The 19,937-nt window shown below is 33.9% G+C and overlaps 2 protein-coding genes across 2 annotated transcripts; both read left to right on the top strand.

Moving 5' to 3' along the window:
- The first annotated feature begins 1,528 nt into the window (after nucleotides 1-1,528).
- LOC114733747 (nodulation protein H-like) lies at nucleotides 1,529-5,906 on the top strand. The gene is made up of 6 exons (XM_028921242.1): nucleotides 1,529-1,605; nucleotides 1,941-2,173; nucleotides 2,258-2,516; nucleotides 4,654-4,833; nucleotides 5,022-5,177; nucleotides 5,343-5,906. The coding sequence occupies exons 1-6, from the start codon at nucleotides 1,576-1,578 to the stop codon at nucleotides 5,514-5,516; spliced, it is 1,032 nt and encodes a 343-aa protein (XP_028777075.1). The 5' UTR covers nucleotides 1,529-1,575; the 3' UTR covers nucleotides 5,517-5,906.
- A 2,230-nt stretch (nucleotides 5,907-8,136) lies between these two features.
- LOC114733746 (polyadenylate-binding protein RBP47B-like) lies at nucleotides 8,137-12,709 on the top strand. Its single transcript, XM_028921241.1, has 6 exons — nucleotides 8,137-8,667; nucleotides 10,043-10,523; nucleotides 11,292-11,374; nucleotides 11,524-11,654; nucleotides 11,880-11,976; nucleotides 12,356-12,709. The coding sequence occupies exons 1-6, from the start codon at nucleotides 8,317-8,319 to the stop codon at nucleotides 12,422-12,424; spliced, it is 1,212 nt and encodes a 403-aa protein (XP_028777074.1). The 5' UTR covers nucleotides 8,137-8,316; the 3' UTR covers nucleotides 12,425-12,709.
- The last annotated feature ends 7,228 nt before the right edge of the window (nucleotides 12,710-19,937 follow it).

Here is a 19,937-nt window from a genome sequence, read left to right as displayed (position 1 = left end):
AGCTTAATTTTAAATATAATTTTTAGTTCATTTTACTTTATACGCTTCTACTATTTGTAAATCAAGTGTTTCACATGCACCAAGAAAAATCTTAAACTTTATGAACTTTCACTTAAAATTTAACAGTTTTCTAACTTTATCCTTATTTAATACTCCCTCCGTTCCTTATTATAAGAGACAGATAACCGAATTACGTTGTTAAAAAAACAGTTAAAATTAGTTAAGACAATCAATGTGTAAAAAATATAATTTTTTTTTTCAAAAATACCCTCATTAATAAGGAGAGAGAGCATGAGAGAGAACAATAGTAAATTATTAAAAGAAAGAGAAGTGGAAAGAAGAGAGAGTGTGAGTTGGAGACAATAAATATGAGTAAAATAGAAAATTAATACAAAAAAGTAGAGACAACTTTTAAGTGTCTCTTATATATAAGAACATGCCATAAACATCAAATGTCTCTTATAATAAGGAACGGAGGGAGTATACGTTATACTTTATATAAACAAAATCAACGTAATAATAAATGAAGGGTTAAATTATATATTCATACAAAAAATTCTCTTAGTGCCTTATAAATAAATCCAAAAAAATCTTCTTTTTCTGTTCTATAAATACTATCAAAGGAGTATTTATTATTTTTTTAGTTTATAAATTAATATATAATTTAACGTTACACAAATGTGTTTTCGGAATATCATATATATAATTAACTAATTTATCTAATTTTGTTAATTTATTTAAATTAATTAAATAACTTTTATATTAAAATTTAAAATGATATTTATTGCCCAACTTCGATTCTTGTCATGTTTCTCTATTAATCCCCCCACTAGGAAAAATTAAGGCAAATAATCACCATGATTAAAAGTGTAGCTAAAGTATAAAATGATTAGTTAAATTTAATATTGGGTAATAATTTTGACTTTGATCTCACTCATTGAAAAGTCCTCACATCAAAAGAAATCAATATGTTCTATAAAAAAAAAAAGAAATCAATATGGATAAATAATTTCAAAAGCATAATAAAGGCCTAAAAAGTTAAGAAACACAGGTCAAGGTCCAACAACTTCTGAAGACATTTTATATAATTGAATGGGCTCTCACTTTATTAACCCGATAAATAAATTATGAGAATTAACGGTATTTATTTATTTCCTTAATTCTTAATTCATAATTTCCTGATTCTCAATGCCACTCGGGTGTCGTTTCACGTGGCACTGTATCATTATTTCACGTCGTTTTGCTTTGGCCTCACTGCACTTTACTTTGCTGGAGCCTCTGCCGAAGGAGAGAGCAACATGATGGAGAAGATTAGTGTGTGGACTGTCAACAAATAAAGAAAGCGCAGGACAGCGTGCAACGTTCGGAGCATCTAATCATTTTGTTCTTCACGAGGAAAAGCTTATAGCCATCAAGGAACCTCTTTTGGCTTTGCTTTTCCTTCAATCTTCGTGGGTTTTGCAGCAATCAGAGCTGAAATGCTTTAGGAAGAGAAAAGTAAGAAAATTCAAAGCTAGTTTCGCAGCTGCTTCCAATGCCTTTTCAATCGCTTTCTTTGTGAATGCACCAGCAGCCATGGCTGACGATCTTTCTTCCTTCGCTAAGGTTAGTCTCACTCCACCATGTGCTGTACTGTTGTCCCTTTGCCTTTGAATCTTCCAAAATCTGAGGCAAAATATTCTGTATGATCATTAATTTTTTTTTTATTTCATGGGGTTCCATGTGACATTGTTCGATCTGGTTGTTTAATAAATTGGAACGGATATGTACAAATTGAAGCTCCTTCTTGACCTGTGATTGGATGGTTTCCTGAGGTTTTACTGGCATCTGACTAGCCCAGTAACTCCATTGTTGTGCTAAATCAACTGAGTTGAAGCCCACATGTAGTTGTTTATATTTTGGTTGTAAACTGAATAAAATATTGTATTTTATGATTCCAGGACATTTTTCTCTTAAAGACTTTCAAGAAGTCAACAATTGCATGGAGGATGGTCGTATTGGTCTTGGCAATGATCTGTGGGGTGTATATATGTTCAATTTGTCTAAAGCAGGCTGGTGTTCAAACCGAGGCTGGAATTTTACATATCCAAACGGAAAGGGCATGCCCGGAACCTATCATTGAACCTTGGGAAATCCCTTACGTGCACTACCCAAAACCCAAAACTTATAGCAGGTAAATTACTGCTAAGGAATTGGATTTAGTTCCTGAATCTGCTTGGATCTTACGTACATTGCTTATTTGGTGTGCCGTTGTTAGGGCTGAATGTGCTTGCAATCCTGTCCGGAACTTTGCCATTTTGTCAATGCAGAGATCTGGGAGTGGATGGTTTGAGACTTTTCTTAACAGCCATGTTAATATAAGCTCAAATGGAGAGATTTTCTCTGTTAAAGTGAGAAGAAGTAATATCTCAACAATTGTGGAAACTCTGGACAAAGTTTATAATCTAGATTGGTTCAGCAGTGCTTCCAAAAACGAGTGCACAGCTGCAGTTGGCTTGAAGTGGATGCTTAATCAGGTATTGCTTGTTTTATTTGTGTATGTCCTTTGGTGTTATTAATATTTGGTTTCATTCACAATCATCTTTGCTATCCTTTTTTTTCTCCTGGCGTATGAATGCTGACTATCATCTTGACGGGGGTGGTCTTCCTAAACTGGTATGCCGTTAGAAGGTCTTTATGTAAAAGTAATGAAGTACGGATTGCTTGGCAGTCAGTACTCAGTATCACATGAAAGTGATGAATTATGGTACTTTGTAAAATTTGTAATGGATGTAAACATGCTTGATATTTGCTTTCATTCAGTAAGTGCTGGAGGAATCGTCTAAGATGGTGCAATGTTTTTGTTACGCACCGTCATTGACTATATCTCAAGAAAGAAGTGTTGTATCTTCAGTGAAAATCTGAGAGGGAAGCTAAATCCTTTTAAGTATTCTGGTAATGAATTAAAATAAAGTTAAAGATTCTGACCTTCCAAAGCGGATGGATATGTGGGGCTTTAGAATGCAACCTGTAATTTTCTGCAAGAAGAATCAAACAAATTCTCTCACACACATCATAGTAGTGATGGATAATAGGAAAAGAACTGGGGTGCAACTTAGCAGTTGTACTGTTGACATTGGATGCTGAACAGTGAGCTATTCATGGGAGGGTAAGAGTATAGACATGGCTTGGGTCTTGAGCTCCTTAGTTGAGCTTGTAGAACAAGGCGCAACTTAGGTATTGTAGTGTCCAATTTTGAAGGCTTTGAAGCATCATTTCACTTGGTGTGATTTTGGAATTAACCACGAGTGCAGCTAGGATTCTTGCTGGTTCAATTTTGGAGATGTAATTTGGTCAAACATTATGTGTAACAGGACAAACAAATGACCACAAACGGAATGGGACAGAAAATGAAAAATTGAAAGTAGACAGGTCTGTGTAAGTTTTGAAAATAAATTTGAAGTGGAGGTTCTCCTAGTACATAATTCTGAAATTCAAGACAAAGACACCAAGACTCTACATCTACATATATAAACGAAAACTGACTCATGAACTGATCCTAAATGTGGCAGAAAGGTAGCACAGGCACTGATAACTTCCTAAGCACAGCACTAACACGACACTGACATAATGTGCTCAAACATGCCAAAACGTGAAAGGAACGCTCAAACAGAACCATCAATAACTTCAAGTAACTTCTGGCCTCCTTTGTCGTGTTCTGTCCTCATCAACCATATCAGCACGGTTGTGCCTTCTCATATAGGTTCTCAAGGGATGAGTTGGCAGTCATCTGTCAAATATTCAAAGAAAATTCGTATGTTTTACTCATCATATTGTGGTAAAGGTTGACCAAAATGTGAGGCTGTTCATTTATGCAGTAAAATACTGTAACATAACATGGGTGGGAAGGGTAGCAGGGGGTAGAAACTGAGAATTATGGAGACTACGGGTTTCTGATATCTTTTCTCAGTCCGGACATAAGTGGGAAAAGTAGTAAAGATAATTGTAAATGATGTTAGAACTATTCTGAAAGAGGTGGCAAACAAACATTTATTTTTGATGAAGGTTAGGATTTTTTTTATATATTCCATTGAATCTTACAACGAAGAAAATGAATGCCAAATGATTCAAATCCTCAGAGTCAGATAGAGGGTTAACATGAAAGTTGACTCTCTATGGCAGATCTAGTTGCACATGGACACTTTATATTTCCTTGTCTAATAGCGTCAGTCTCTGTATCCATACTTTTGTCTGAGCTCGGAAGAAAGCTGAAGAGTGCAAAGTATTAGAAATTTTAAGTTTTTTTCCTGCAAAGTTGGTTGATGAAGAAAGCTCAATATTTGAATAGGCAAAACTAGATGTCCTCTGCTTCGGTTAATTCATTTTAGTGAAAAAAATGATCTTATTCTGTTCTCATTTTTTCATTTGAGGCTTTTTATTCAATTTAACATTGATGCGCTTTTTCTTTTTCATTTTGCTTTCATTTCATGTTATTTTAAGTCAGATCTTAATTTTACATCAGTTGACCCTTGTCCTGCCCATATTTGTTTTTGTGTTCACTGAAAAGATGATATAGTTCAAATGCCTGATATGCTATTTTTAACTTCTGCTCCGTGCATACTTCATTGGAGAGTGTAATGAATTTGGGATATCATACTTTTGTAATCTTCACAGGGATTGATGCAGCATCATGAACAGATAGTGCATTACTTCAGAACACACGGTGTTTCAGTCATATTTCTTTTCCGAAGGAATCTTCTACGTCGAATGGTTTCTGTACTTGCAAATCAATATGATAGGGATGCTAAGTTGTTAAATGGGACTCACAAGTCTCACGTTCATTCGCCCCATGAGGTCTCTCTCTCCTCCCCGTGGATGCTTATCTTGATATATTTTCTTGTGTGCTTCATATGTGAAGTTGAATATCTGAGGTTGTGCATGTTGACAAAGGTCTTCTTTAGACGCAACTAAAGTCAGTTGTGTGTTTTCCTACCCAAAATATTTGTTCTGTCATGTTGTCGATTTCTGACAGTGGTTTACAGGCAGAGATACTTGCGCAATACAAGCCCACAATCAATACGACATTGCTGATATCCAATCTGAACCAAGTGAATGGAACCGCCACTAAGGCTTTGGAATATTTCAAGAGCACCAGGCACATTATCATGTACTATGAAGATGTTGTCAAAAACAACACTGTAAGTCGTACTACATATGATGCGAAAAAAGATCAAACCAACTAATAACTAAAACAACTCCTTTGAGTTCATCTTCTTTTGTATACTTAGACGGATTAGTATTATCAATTCATGATTTTTTTAACTACCCTATTAACCATTAATATTCTTTCTTTCTGGTTTCAGAAATTAACGGATGTTCAAGATTTTCTCAAAGTCCCTCGAAGAGATTTGACGAGCCGTCAGGTGAAGATACATAAAGGACCAATATCAGGTCAAGTTGAAAATTGGAACGATGTGAGGAATACACTCACTGGGACACCATACGAGACCTTCCTTCATGCAGATTATAGCAAGTAAGCTTCCTCCATCCAAGAATACAGCAAGGTGCTAGGAATGTACATAGCTCATCTGGTTCTGTTTGCCTAATTGCCTTCATCTCTGAAACTTTAGTCACAAGTTGCTCCAGGAGCCAACAGGATGGATAATCGCCCTGTTCGAAATTTTGGCCAAGGCTCTTTCAATTTTTTGTTGTTGCCAGTTTCAATCCCATTCCGCTCCCCTAATCCAATTTGATTCATTCTTTATAGCCCCTCTCTGTCTATCTTTTAGTTTTGATAGTTGACACTAGCAGTTGAGCTGTCAAGATAAGTTGTTATTTAAATTTGCAGAATTTCTGTAAAGTCAGTTTTTTCCTTAATGAGTACATAGATGTTGAAGAAACAACTCTAAGTGAATATACAAATAGGAGAAACATGAACAGAGGACATTAAATACTAGGTAAGGGAGATTATGTGGTTGCGTTTCTGTATATTTTCGTGAAGGCAAGCTCATCGAGCAAACTTCTGAAATTTTTTGAGAGTTTAGTACAAGTTCTTTAATGTGGGAGATTTTTGGGAACATATTTCATGACACAATAAACTCGTAGGTGTGAGTGTGTGTGTGATGTCTAGTGGGCCTCTTTTGCTACATGTGCATTTCTCTTTTTATTAAAGCCAACATAGAAGTTTTGTTCTTGGCCAAATAAGTATTACTATAAAACCTCGTTTATAGTCTGCAATCACGGTTTTATAAATAGAACCGAAGGTAGTATATATGAGAAGATGGAAAGAAAGAAAGAAGTGTGGAATGTTCATGGAATTCTGGTTAAATAGGAAGCTTCATCTCATATGGCACTTGATGAAAAGGGACTCAATCTTCCCAGAATAAACATCCGAGTCCCCGTTTTATCTTTTGGATGGTGTTATGAAGAAAGTCAAAATTGACACGTGAGGGAAGAAAAGACAACTACTACAATTCAATTGTTCCAACGTTGACCACAATATGCATGCATTTGGTGGCTTCATTATTGTGATAACCACCGCCTTGGCGGTGTAAAATGAGATCCAGTTGAGTAATTTGAGAAGATTATGAAAGTTACTAAATTATTTAATATCTAATTATAACATATATTATATAATTTTTCTAACATAGTTATGTGTATTATTAGATTGTATATCAATTTATAAATGAGACAAATTTTTAATCTATTTAAATTATTCAACTATTTTTTATATCAAACATAGTTGGTAGTATTATGATAAAAATCTAAAAGCCATTCTTGTCTTCACATTACACCATGCTTTGCATATGCCCATTTCTATTCAACGTTCCCTAACATTTGACTTTGACCTCATCTGCTTTTTCATTCCCTTGTTCAAAGTTCACCACAAGATTAATTAAATTTAATACCGTGAATTAGATTCTAAATTAAATATTTAAACAAGGGGAAAATAAATTTGGTTTGTTTAATGCCATATAGGATACAAAGAGACATGGATTATTAAACATGCCTTAAAGATCATAATTAATTACCTTGATGCTTCCACAGATGATATAGTAAACAACGTACTTAACCTATCCAAAATTAGTTGCCGTAAATTGAAGATTTATTATTAATTATTGCAAAAGTAATGCCCAATTAAGTTCATGCATTAGACTGGATATCCTCCAAGAAAAAACGAGCAGAAACAGAGATAAAGATGAGATTATTCACTTGTTATTATCACTTACAACGAACTTCGCTCTTTAATTATTTTTATTAATCTCTTCATTTTCTCTCTTTTAGACATTCGAAGAGAACCTGAGTTTTGTTCATGCATGCATCGTTAATTCTTAATGTTTGTTTATTAATTAGGGTCACTTACATAACAACATCTCATAATAAATAGAGACTTTAGGCTTTTCTGCCAGTTCGTTATGATTTACTATGGCTTTATTTTTATTTTTATTTTGGGTAAGAGACAGTTCTAAATATAAAACGTTAATTTGTTTTATCATTTAAACTTATAATTTTTTTAAAATTATTCTTACTGATTATATATATTAATGAGCTCTAATTAAGAGGTAAATCTAATTCACATGGTTAACCAATTTTTTTTAATATCTATAAATTAGTTATTTAATTTTTATATATGCTCCGAGTATTTGTTCTTTATGAGCAGCTATCAAAAGAATAGTTACTTATCTGCCCAAATTATATATTTTTTAATTTTTAAAATCCGAAAATTATGAGTTTAGATTAAACTTTAAAGAGAGTATGATAATTTAAAAGGAAAAAAAAGCTAATATACTTATCCTCATATACTTAGGTGCTGATCAGATCAAGATATATAAATTCTTTAGAAAAAAAATCTCGTTACTAATATCATCATACCTTTAAGATCCGCTTACATTAATTTGATTGGATAAAAATAAAAGAATAATATTTTAGGAAATTATGAAGAATAAAAAATTAATAACAGTGGAGATAACGGGAGGATAATAACGGAAGCGGTGGGGAAGCACCCAGAAACGCAGGAGAGCCGTCGATTCCTTGAGGTGGGTCCCACACAGAGGGCCACGTGAAAAGAGACGGCAAGGCGACGTTATAACCGAGGCGTAACCGAGCGAGATCCAACCTGTAATACAGGAATACTAGCGTGTGCGCCCCTCACAGACCCAGACCCAAACCCAAACCCAAGCAACACACAATCGCCCCTCCCCCCTCCTCTCTCTTCCTTCTCTCTCATCTCGCGGGTAGCAACTTCCATTGTCGGAGACGGGAAGGTGAAGAGAGGGAGACAGAGACGAAGAGTCACGGACACAGAAAGCAACTAAGGAGACGCAAAAGTTCAACCTTATGGCTCAGCCAACTTCCGACGCCGCCGATCTGAATCACCAGCAGCAGCAGCAGCCGCAGCAGTGGACGCAGCCGCATCAGTATCCCCAACAATGGATGAGCATGCAGTATCCAGCTTCGGCTATGGCGATGATGCAGCACCAGATGATGATGTATCCGCCGCATTATATCCCTTACGTTCACCAATATTATCAGCCGCCATACCACCACCCCCACTTGAAACAGCCGCCGCCACAGCAGCACCACCACCAGCAAGGTTCCAACGATGAGATCAGGACGATCTGGCTCGGTGACCTGCATCATTGGATGGACGAGAACTACCTAAATAGCTGCTTTGCTCACACAGGCGAGGTGTCGCCACCTCTCCCTCTCTTGCTCTATTTTTCGTCCCTTGGCCAACCTCTCCCCCTTGCTCTATATGTCGCCTTTTACGCTAATTATATGTTATGCTTCATTGCAATTTATGGAAGACTGGGTTTGAATACAATTAATTGGCTCTATGTTAAATATTCTTAGAAGTTAGAAGGCATATCTTAACCGTTTGTAACTTAGAGAAAGGAAGGAATACGACTAGAGTGGTATCTTCATGTGCTTGCTTGTTTATAATATTATGTTTCATAAAAATTTGATTTTGTAACTAAGGAAACAAACCTTTCCAGATAATTTAAATATTTCAGTCTGTAGCCATGAGTTTTGACATGTGGTACGGGATAGTTTTCTATCATTGTGAAACCCATTGGTTTCTCTACTGTATTAAAAACAATCAATCATGTTTAAACTGTCAACTGAGCTTTCTAATGAGTTCACTGGTTCTTTGTTTAGATACCGCACTGTACTTTTTCTTATTGGACTCTCATAGTGAGTCATACATTACTTAAAATGACCTTCCCTTTCTATCTCTGTCGTATAACGAGAAATGCATTAATTGACCTGGCTCTTAGCCCTATCATCAGCAATCATCTTGTGAGCTTACCTCAAGTTTAGTTCATTGAAAACTTAACTTCTGGCTTGGGCTTTCTTCACAACGTAAATGAACGGGCTGATGATTAATGTATGCATCGCAGGGTGAATCAACTTTTGAATTCACGAGCATTAGACAATCCATTCTTGAGCATGTCTTTTGACCTTAGTAAGCTTGAGCTCAAGTGATGCATACGTGAATCAAGCCTGGTGAGACTTGGCACCCCTATCATTTTAATTGATCACACCCCATGTTGTTGTTGCTACCCTAGGAAGACACTACTGACTGCATTCAAGCAGACCTCAGTCTTGTTGATATTATGTATGACAACTTTAGGAATATTATCCCAAGTTTTTGGATGGAATTGTTATCGGTTTATTGGACCTGTTTGTATAGTTAAGATCTATTCATTTTTCAACTGTGGAAGATGGGCGGGCTATCTGCTCTGACGCTCATTGAGTTACTCTTACCTTTTTAGTAAAAATGTTGACGTGGGTTTATTAGGAAGATACGCTAGTTGGTTCATGATGAGACTTTGCTAAATGTTTTTCCCTAACATGCCTCTTTTGGTTTAGATTTATGAGTCCGTGACACTATCAAGTGCTAAGCTAACATTGTGTAAGAATTTTCAACTATTGATCCTAGTGTTCTGTTTGGCTTTCAAAATGCTTCTGTGCAGTTAACGTAGTTCTGTTTTCTGTTGATTTGAATCTGAGATTAATGTGTTTCAACAGCTGTAATTATGCAAAGCTTGTGTGTTTACAGGTATATTCAGTGAAGGTTATACGCAACAAGCAAACTGGTCAGTCTGAGGGATATGGATTTGTTGAGTTTTGTACGCGGGTAACAGCTGAGAAAGTTTTACAGAACTACAATGGTACTATGATGCCGAATACAGATCAGCTGTTTCGCCTAAATTGGGCTGCTTTCAGTTCGGGTGATAGGCGATCTGATGCTAGTTCAGATTACTCTATATTTGTTGGGGACTTGGCTGTAGATGTTACTGATGCTATGCTACAGGAAACCTTTGCAAGCAGATATTCATCTGTTAAGGGAGCAAAAGTTGTTATTGATTCGAGCACTGGCCGGTCAAAAGGTTATGGTTTTGTTAGGTTTGCTGATGAAAATGAGAGATCCAGGGCCCTGACTGAAATGAATGGTCAATATTGTTCAAGTAGGCCAATGCGAATAAGTATTGCAACTCCCAAGAAATCATTCGGACATCAACAACATTACTCTTCACAAGGTTTGTAATGATGCACTTATTGTAAATGGACTGAACTATACTCTGTTAAGTATTTTTATTTCTGTAGTGCAACCGATATTAATGCACTTCACTCCTGCATTTGTAATGATATCCTCCTTTATAGGAATTAGAATTCTTATGAATTGATGTCATGTGGTTCTTATGTATGCTGTAATTCTAACAAGTAAATTCTATTTTACCGCCTTTCTAGGTATCTCTATTTTTGCTTTTTATCCTTTCTAAACTTTTTCATCTTAATTTTGCTGGTATTGTGCTTATTCTTCACTAAGCTAATCAAATACTAATGTATTTGCTTCATCTTCTAATGCTAGGAGTTATTGTGACTCAAATATTTTTAATTATCGACTATTTAATTAATGTGACTTGGTAAGCTAAGTAGGATCTATTCAAAACAGTTATGGCTTATAGATTTATGCTTATAGTAAATGTCTCTCTCTCTCTCTGTTTTTTTTTTAAATACGCTCATAAATTTGTTGAGACTTCTTTTTTTCCTTTTATATGGTTGTGTTTTTATCCTGGAAAACCTTTATTCCCATGCCTAAATTATAATTTCTGTTTCTCGTACACCTCAAATTTTTATTATGTCTAGGAACTTGTCACAATTGGGAAAGTCCTCAGAATTAATTTAGTAAAGAGGATTTAAATTCCTGCTTTAGTTCATTATTTTTGTTTTTAGTTGCTAGATGCGTTGTTTCCGGTGCCAAAATGTTGGTTATGATTTCAAATTTGATTTTGATATTTTATCAGCTGTGGTGTTGGCTAATGGATATTCTTCTAATGGTGCCATGGCCCAAGGTTCCCAGTCTGAAGGGGACTCTTTTAACACAACTGTGAGTAAGATCTTTTTTTTTTTTTTTTTTTTTGCTTGTAAAAAAAAAAACGTAATAATTGTTATTGTTTCGCCAGCTTCTTGTTGTTGTAATTGTCATTGCCTTGCTCTCTGTACACATCAGTAACTCATCTATTTTATATAACGTAGATATTTGTTGGAGGGCTTGATTCTGACATCAGTGATGAAGATCTTAGACAACCATTTTTGCAGTATGGTGAGGTTGTCTCTGTAAAGATACCAGTTGGAAAGGGGTGTGGTTTTGTTCAATTTGCTAACAGGTACTCCTGTGGTGTCCCATAACATAGTTTATAACTTCAACCCCGGTTCCCAGTAGTCCAAAATTTAAAATGTGCACATATGCATGTGAATTTGTGTCAACCTGTTATAATTTGAATCATATGATTGATAACTGCTGTAAATAATGCCATCATTGCCAGTATTATATACATATATATTTTTGGCTGAATTAGCCATTCAATTATGTCTTTTGCTGTCTGTTACAGAAAGAATGCAGAAGAGGCAATTCAGGCGTTGAATGGGACAGTAATAGGGAAGCAGACTGTGCGTCTTTCTTGGGGTCGCAGTCCAGGAAACAAGCATGTAAGATGTTGGAATTCAGTTCTGTCTTTTAGTTATTTTGCCTTTGCCTGTCAGTTGGGCCTATTGATAAGAACGTCACTCTCTTGTCAATCATGTTAAGTTTGACATTTTACGCATCAAATTATGTCATTTCCATTTTTTTTTTCCATTTAAAAGGAGTATAGACATCATTAACCGTCTATCTTCTTCCAGTTTGCCTTTTAGCTGCAAGCTTTCTCTATTTGCAGGTTCTATTGTTAAAATGTGTCTGAAGAGTTGTAAATTAGCAACCCAATTGGAATTTTTGTTCTAGAAAAAGTTAAAAAAAACTTTTTAAGGCTCAAATTTTTTACCCATAAATCCATTTCTTGTTTTACTTATTGGGTTGGAGATTTCACAGTGGAGGTCGGATTCCAATGGAGGTCACCATGGAGGACAAGGTTATGGCGTAAGACAGCATCAGGCATGAAAATGCAAGCTGTTGCTTAAGTGCAGGGGGCTTTACAGCGGTGATGTAACAATTGCAAATCCAGGCAGAAGCCAAAATTGAAGTAGGATGAATTTCATCGCCCTTTTACCAGAGCTGCAGCATGCTGAATTTTGTAGCTGGTTAATATTGGTGTGAGAGATTCTTAAGATTGTATTAATATCTTGTTTGAAATTTTGAAGTGTGCTTCAACATATGTAGTAGCATTATTTAGTTTGGATTCTTTATCATTATCAATTTAATTATCATCATCATCATTATTATTAACCCCTGATGATTTACTGAGGTGGGAACAAAGTAAGTACTAGGTACTCCTTTCGGTCTTATTTATAAACTTTGAATATGGGTGTTTATAAACTTCAAATCTGGGGGAGAGGTGTAGTTCATTTTGAAAGTTTTAATTTAAAATTTATTTTAATATTTAATGCAAATTTTCTAATTTTATGTTTAATTATTGTCTTTCATTTATCATACTCCCTCTATCATGTTTTTCCGCACAATTTTTTTTCTTCTATTTCTTTTCATTTATTATAAAAGCATACTTAAAAATAAAACTATATTTCTAACTTCTTTATTATTTTAAATTCATTTTAACTAACAGTTTCTTGTTTGTGAATTAGTTATTCGAACTTTCTAATAAAAAGGGGGGGTATTTGAGGAGTGTTATTTCACGATATTACTAAGATAGTCTTGATTGTACTGCAATTTGTACGTGCTAGAGTCTAGTATGAACGGCGAGGTGCACAAGGGAAGCTGAACACAGAATCTGGGCTCCTCTAACTTCAGGATTCCTCAATAAGACAAGTACAGAGGAGCCTATCTTTGAAGGGCCAGGTGGAAGGCCTAAAAGCCCTTTTTCCCTGAAACCTGGGGCTATTGGGTTCCCATTTTTATGTATTTTTACTTATTATCTCTCATATATTTGTTTACAAATAAGTATATAATTAAAAATTTTGTATATATTTTATGTATTTATTATTTTTAATTAAATTTAACTAACATTTTGGATCACATGATTTTGATGGTAAGAACGGAGGAAGTAATATTGCAATTTACGATTCAAACCCTAACGCTATGTTTGGCTTGACGGAGGGAAGGGGAGGGGAGGGATTTTAATCAAGGGAAGGGAGGGGAAGAAAGGGGAGGGTAGCTACAAAGGGGAGGGGAGGGGAGGGAGGGGGAGGGGAGGGAGGGATTTTAATGATCTCCTGTTTGGATTGATTGGAGGGGAGGGGAGGGAGCAATTTTAATAATACCTTATTTTGTTCTAAAAAAATTGACTATTTTAGCCTCATAAAATTTAAATGAATTTTCTCACTTTTTATTTTGTTAAGATATAACTATATATATAATACAATTCACTAATTTTGATTTACAAGATACAGTCACACACTTATAGAATATCAAGACAAAAAGTCACAAGTGATAGATTTCAATCAGAGAAAAGACCTTGAAGGTGAAAGAAAATACCAACGGCCTCTTAGAATTAGAAGAAGAGAAAAAAAGTTTACAAATGCTCACTAATTTTGGAGATAATTATCTTAATAATCTCTTATTAGATGCTCAAAAGAACTCTATTATGTAGAAATGTTTATGATTGATTAGAGGTTAACAAATTGAAAGGGCATATAAGGAATTAAAATATCATCTCTTACCTCCCCTCCAAAAAACTCCACTTTTGGAGGGGAGGCTAGAAGGGGAGGGGAGGGGAGAAGAACCCCTCCCCTCTTTAAAAAACATCTTAACCAAACGAGGGGAGGGGAGCTCCTCCCCTCCCCTCCTAAAAAATTATACCAGCCAAACAAGGGGAGGGGAGCAACTTCCCTCCCCTCCCCTCCGAAAACCCCGTACCAAACATAGTGTAAGTTTATGTTTTCAACAATTTGAGCGATAATTTAAGGGCCTGTTTGGTTTGAGGCGAGGGAAGGGGAGGGAAGGGGAGGGAGGGGAGGGAGAGGTAGGGGAGGGGAGGGGAGGTTTCATCCTCACCTTGTTTGGTTTGATTAAAAAGGAGGGGAGGGGAGGGTATTTAATGATCCCTTGTTTGGTTCAAGGAGGGGAGGGGAGGGATAGTAATAATCAATTTACCATTTTACCCTTATATATTAGTTTATGTTTTTTATTGATATATTATATAAATTAATTTACATCTTAATTTAAATTATATAATTTAATCAAAATTCAGTCTTATCATGTTAATATGTGTATTAAAAAATTGGTATAGTAATTTTTCATTCTAATTAATATAATAATATATTTAAAATAATCAAATTAACAAATTTTATATGCTCTAAGAAAAATGAAATTTTATTTTCTTTAGGCTATCTTTTTTTCTAGCTTTAAAATATATTTAATAAATAATATATTTATAAAAAACAATTAATTTTATAATATTATAATTTTTTATTTAAATAATTTTTATTTTAAAATAATTTTTATAATATATTTTTAATTATAATAATGTATATATTTTTATTTTTTTTACTTAGGATAATATATTTTTTATTTGAAATAAATATTATAATAATATATTTTATGGGTAGAAGTGAAATATTAAAAAAATTATAAGGGCATAATAGTCCAAAATTTTGACTCCCCTCCAAAAACCCTCAATTTGGAGGGGAGCCAAAATGGGGGGAGGGAGGGGAGGGGAGGGGACATTTTAGCTCTCCTCCCCTCCAAAATTTTTAACCAAATGAGGGGAGGGACTCATTTTCCCTCCCTTCCAACCAAACACACCCTAAAGGTCAAACATGCTACTTATAATTTAAGTCATGATTCGTAAAACTCACACTACAGTTCATCATCTAAATTCTGAACATGAAGTTGGGATTGATACGGAGTGATGTCGCAAGAAAGCAAATAAAAAATTTAAAATAAAAGTAAAATAGGGGTAGCCGTTGTTTTTTAAGGCCGGTTTTTAGGGCTAGGCCCATATTGACTGCTTTAATGACAAGCGGAATTTTGTGATAGGGCAGCATATGAATTTTGAAATTTGAGTCAAAAAAGTCCAAATGAGAAAAGATGATTCTTGTGAGAGGCTGAGAGTAAGGGTGGAAACAGGTCAGGTCAGGCCTTGCTCTTAACAGGCCAGGCCTGTTTTGGAGCCTATTGGCCTGAGTCTGGCCTGTGGCCTATTACATGCTTATTTTTCAGCTTGAGCCTGGCCTGAAGCCTGTTAAAAGGCCTGTATTTTTAAAAAATTCAAATTATAATAATTATTTTTTTAAAAAGCTAAGATTAAAAAAAACGTACATAATAATTAAATTTTTAGTCTTGTCTTTTATTTAAATTTTAGTATCATAAGTACTATTTATATCTTAATTATAATTTATAAGAATGTTATTGAAAACTAATTGTAATTATATGTTAAAATTTAGAATAAGACTACGTTTAAGTACACACAAAAAATTAAAATTAAGACAAATAAATAAAGAGGAAAAAAACTAATTTTATAATGAATAAGGAGGATATCATACTTAAATTAACATAATACATAAGTTAGTTAATTTATCATTCTTGAAACAAAATTTTTCTTTCCCATTTTTTTTTAAGATTTAAAAATCACATTATTTATTAATATTATTATTTTAAATTATATTTTTATCTTCACTTGTCATCTAAACTTCAAAATCTAAGAAAAGATTAAGCTATTAACTATATATTAAAATTAAAAAATAAATTAAAAGAGTACATTAACAATAATAGCATTAATTAATTTTTTTATATATTATAATTATAAATTCTTAACAGGCCCAGACCGGCCTAACAGGCTTAACAGGCTTTTTAAAAAGCCTAAGCCTGGCCTGTTTAACTAAACAGGCCTTCAAACAGGCCTGAGTCTATCCTTTTTAAAAAACAAGCCAGGCCAGGTCAGGCCAAATACAGGCCAGGTCATAGGCTCCTGACAGGCCGCCTGACCTGTTTCCACCCCTAACTGAGAGATGGAAGGAAGTGTATGGGAAAAATCATACATAAAACTTTTCATGGGAAATGGATCAGTGGGCCCCAGTGCTGCCAATTCCAGTTAACTACTTGTGTCTGTTAAGTGAGAGAGAAACGAGGTGAATGAATGAGGTAAGGCTGTTATTTCTCTCTACCACTTGGAATTTCCAGAATTATGCTGCTTTGATCAAATCAAGCCTTGAAAAACAAGACAAAACAAGTTTAAAAAATATACTCCTCCAGTCCTTAATATATGACCTAATTTTTGAGTTACTTTTAGTCCTAAATATAAGACCCCTTTACCATATTTATCAATTTTCTCTAAATTACCCCTATAAATACTCCTTCAATCATAATCAAGTAAAAGAGGGAGATGGGGTATTAAGAAAGATGATTATAGTGTTTTAGGAAAAATGTGTCACTTTTCTTATAATTAACTAATTTACCTAACTTCCTTAATCTAATCAAATTAGTTAAATGGGTCTTATATTAAGGACCAGAGGAGTATTTAATTACTTCTTATATTTAAAAATAAATATAAGTTATTGATAATTTAATAAATACTCCTCCGATCCTTAATATAAGACCTATTTAACTAATTTGATTAGATTAATGGAGTTAGGTAAGTTAGTAATTATATGAAATGTGACACGTTTTTTCTAAAACACCATAATCATCTTTCTTAATACCCTTTCTCCCTCTTCTACTTGATTATGGTTGAGAGAGTATCCATAAAGGTAATTTAGAAAAAATTGATAAATATGAGAAATGGGTCTTATATTTAGGACTAAAACCAACTCAACAATTAGATCCTATATTAAGGAGCGAAGGAGTATTTTGACAAATTATAGGGTCATATGATTATCTTCTATTTTTTCTTCTTAAATTGTTCTGATCCCGCCAAACCAAAAAAAAAAAAGAAGAAAAATCTATTCCATTTCATCAAATTTTCTTTTATATTTATTTTTATTTCCATTTCCATTCTAACCACCGAACAGTACCCAATTCATGCATGTGCGAAATCAAGATAGTTGCCATTGTAGTACCTACTCTTTTTTTAAAAAAAATTAAAAATGCAAACAAATTTTTCTCCAAAAAATGCCAAAGAAATAAGCCATCCTTTGTTTTTTCTCCAGAAAAAGAAATGTTTGATGTGACCGCTTCTTGCGGCACACCATTTTTCAAAATAGACCTGAAAGTGATTTATAAACTTGTTTAGCTAATCCTTTGGCAATTGGCAACCAACTTGCAATAGTATCTCCAAATTCGCTTTGCCTCTTTATCCTTCTCAGTACTGCTCTCTCCAATATTAAATTGTAATTTGAACAATCCAAACTTAATAATTTTAAAAATTATTTTTCAAATATTTTTTGTGGGAGTTTTAAACTACCATAGTTAGTAGCTTTGAATTTATTTATGGATAATACTTATATAAGTTCCTTATATTCATTATGTCAAATTCTTCAATAACCATGTTTTTCATTTTTAAAATATTAATAAAATTAATAGCATTTAATTATAAACTCATATGAAATAAAAAATAATACATGGTCACATATAATTGGATAGCTTGATATATGGATATAAGAAAGGGGAAATAGCAAATAAAGACCCTTGAAAATATAAAATGGCAATTTGGGTACTTCAATTCATAAAATTGCTATCAGAGACCAGGTCCTAGATTGCAATTATGAAATGAAGCCCAAATGACTAAAATGCCCTTCCTTTTCTCTTTCTTCCAGCACCCCATTTCTTTCTCTTTCCTTCTTCTCTTCCTCTCTCTCTTCGTCCTACTCTCCTTCTCCTTCTCTCTTATGATATTAGAAACGTAAATTTCTGACTTCCTTTCTCTCTCTCTCTCTCTCTCTCGATCCCCTCTTGCTTCTCTTTCCTTCTTCTACTCTCCTTCGACTTCATTCTTCTTCTCCAGAACCATGACGTTCTTCCATGTTTTTCCCAACCCATTGATTTGCAATGGGAAAAATGAAAACATGTTAACCGTGTAGCTTCCATATTTAATTTTCTGCAAAACATGTAATGCTAATAACCTAATATAGTACTCTTCATATAAAAGCTCTCATTCTCCACAATCTCTCTTTATTCTACAATCTCATCTCCTACTGATATACTCGAATTAACAACTATTACCTCCTTTCATTGTAAAAAACTGGTTGTTGTCAAAGAATTCTGGAAATTATAATTTACGAAGAGAAATGTAAACTTGTATAAAAACCTTATCAGAAGTGATAAGTTCACTATAACAAATGACAAGCTGAGTATGGTAAATGACAAATTCTCATAAGGTTTTCATACAATTTCAAATTTCTCTGTTAAAATGACTGAATTTTCATATTGATTTATGAAATGACAAGTTTACTATGGCAGATGACAAGTTGAGTTTGACAAATGACAAGTTCCCATAAGGTTTTCATACAATTTCAAATTTCTCTGTTAAAATGACTGAATTTCCATATTGATTTACGAAGTGAAAAGTTTACTATGACAAATAACAAGTTGAATATGACAAATGACAAGTTCCCATAAGAATTTCATACAATTTTAAATTTCTCTGTTGAAATGACTGAATTTCCACATTGATTTACAAAGTGACAAGTTTACTATGACAAATGACAAGTTGAATTTGGCAAATGACAAGTTTCCATAAGGTTTTTATGCAATTTCAAATTTCTCTATCAAAATGACAGAATTTTCACATTGATTTACGAAGTGACAAATTTACTATGGCAAATAACAAATTGAGTTTGGCAAATGACAAGTTCCATAAGGTTTTCATACAATTTCAAATTTCTCCATTAAAATGACTGAATTTCTACATTGATTTACGAAGTGACAAGTTTACTATGGCAAATAACAAGTTGAGTTTGGCAAATGACAAGTCCCCATAAGGTTTTCATACAATTTCAAAAAAATGAATGAATTTTCACATTGATTTATGAAGTGACAAGTTTACTATGGCAAATAACAAGTTCTCATGAGATTTTCATACAATTTCAAATTTCTTCGTTAAAATGACTGAATTTTCATATTGACTTACGAAGTGACAAGTTTACTATGGCAAATGATAAGTTGAGTTTGGCAAATGACAAGTTCCCATCAGGTTTTCACACAATTTCAAATTTCTCTGTCAAAATGACTGAATTTTCACATTGATTTACGAAGTAACAAGTTTACTATGACAAATGACAAATTGAGTATAGCAAATAACAAGTTCCCATAAGGTTTCATACAATTTCAAATTTCTCTGTTGAAATTAAAATTTGCAGATTTCTGACAGCAACTACTTCTGATAAGCAGTAAATGACAAGTTTAGTAAGATTAATGACAAGTTCAGTGAGTTGAACCCCTTGTACAAGGAAACTAATTACGAGCTGCACCTCATGCAATCTTGAGTCTTACATTCCATCATAAAGTTGACTTCCCTTCCTCATTCACATGCAATGAATCATCCAAGCTTTCATTCTTTAAGGAGGAGTAGATTATGAACTTGTCACCATCAAATTGAAATGTATTTCCTAATCTAACCATAGTC

Source organism: Neltuma alba, unplaced genomic scaffold (assembly GCF_004799145.2).
Source record: "Neltuma alba isolate B1F8T4 unplaced genomic scaffold, ASM479914v2 tig00013031_pilon, whole genome shotgun sequence".
In the NCBI taxonomy this organism is placed as follows: Eukaryota; Viridiplantae; Streptophyta; class Magnoliopsida; order Fabales; family Fabaceae; genus Neltuma; species Neltuma alba.
The sequence above is the reverse complement of the archived record's forward strand: the minus strand, read 5'-3'. Positions and strand labels throughout refer to the sequence as shown.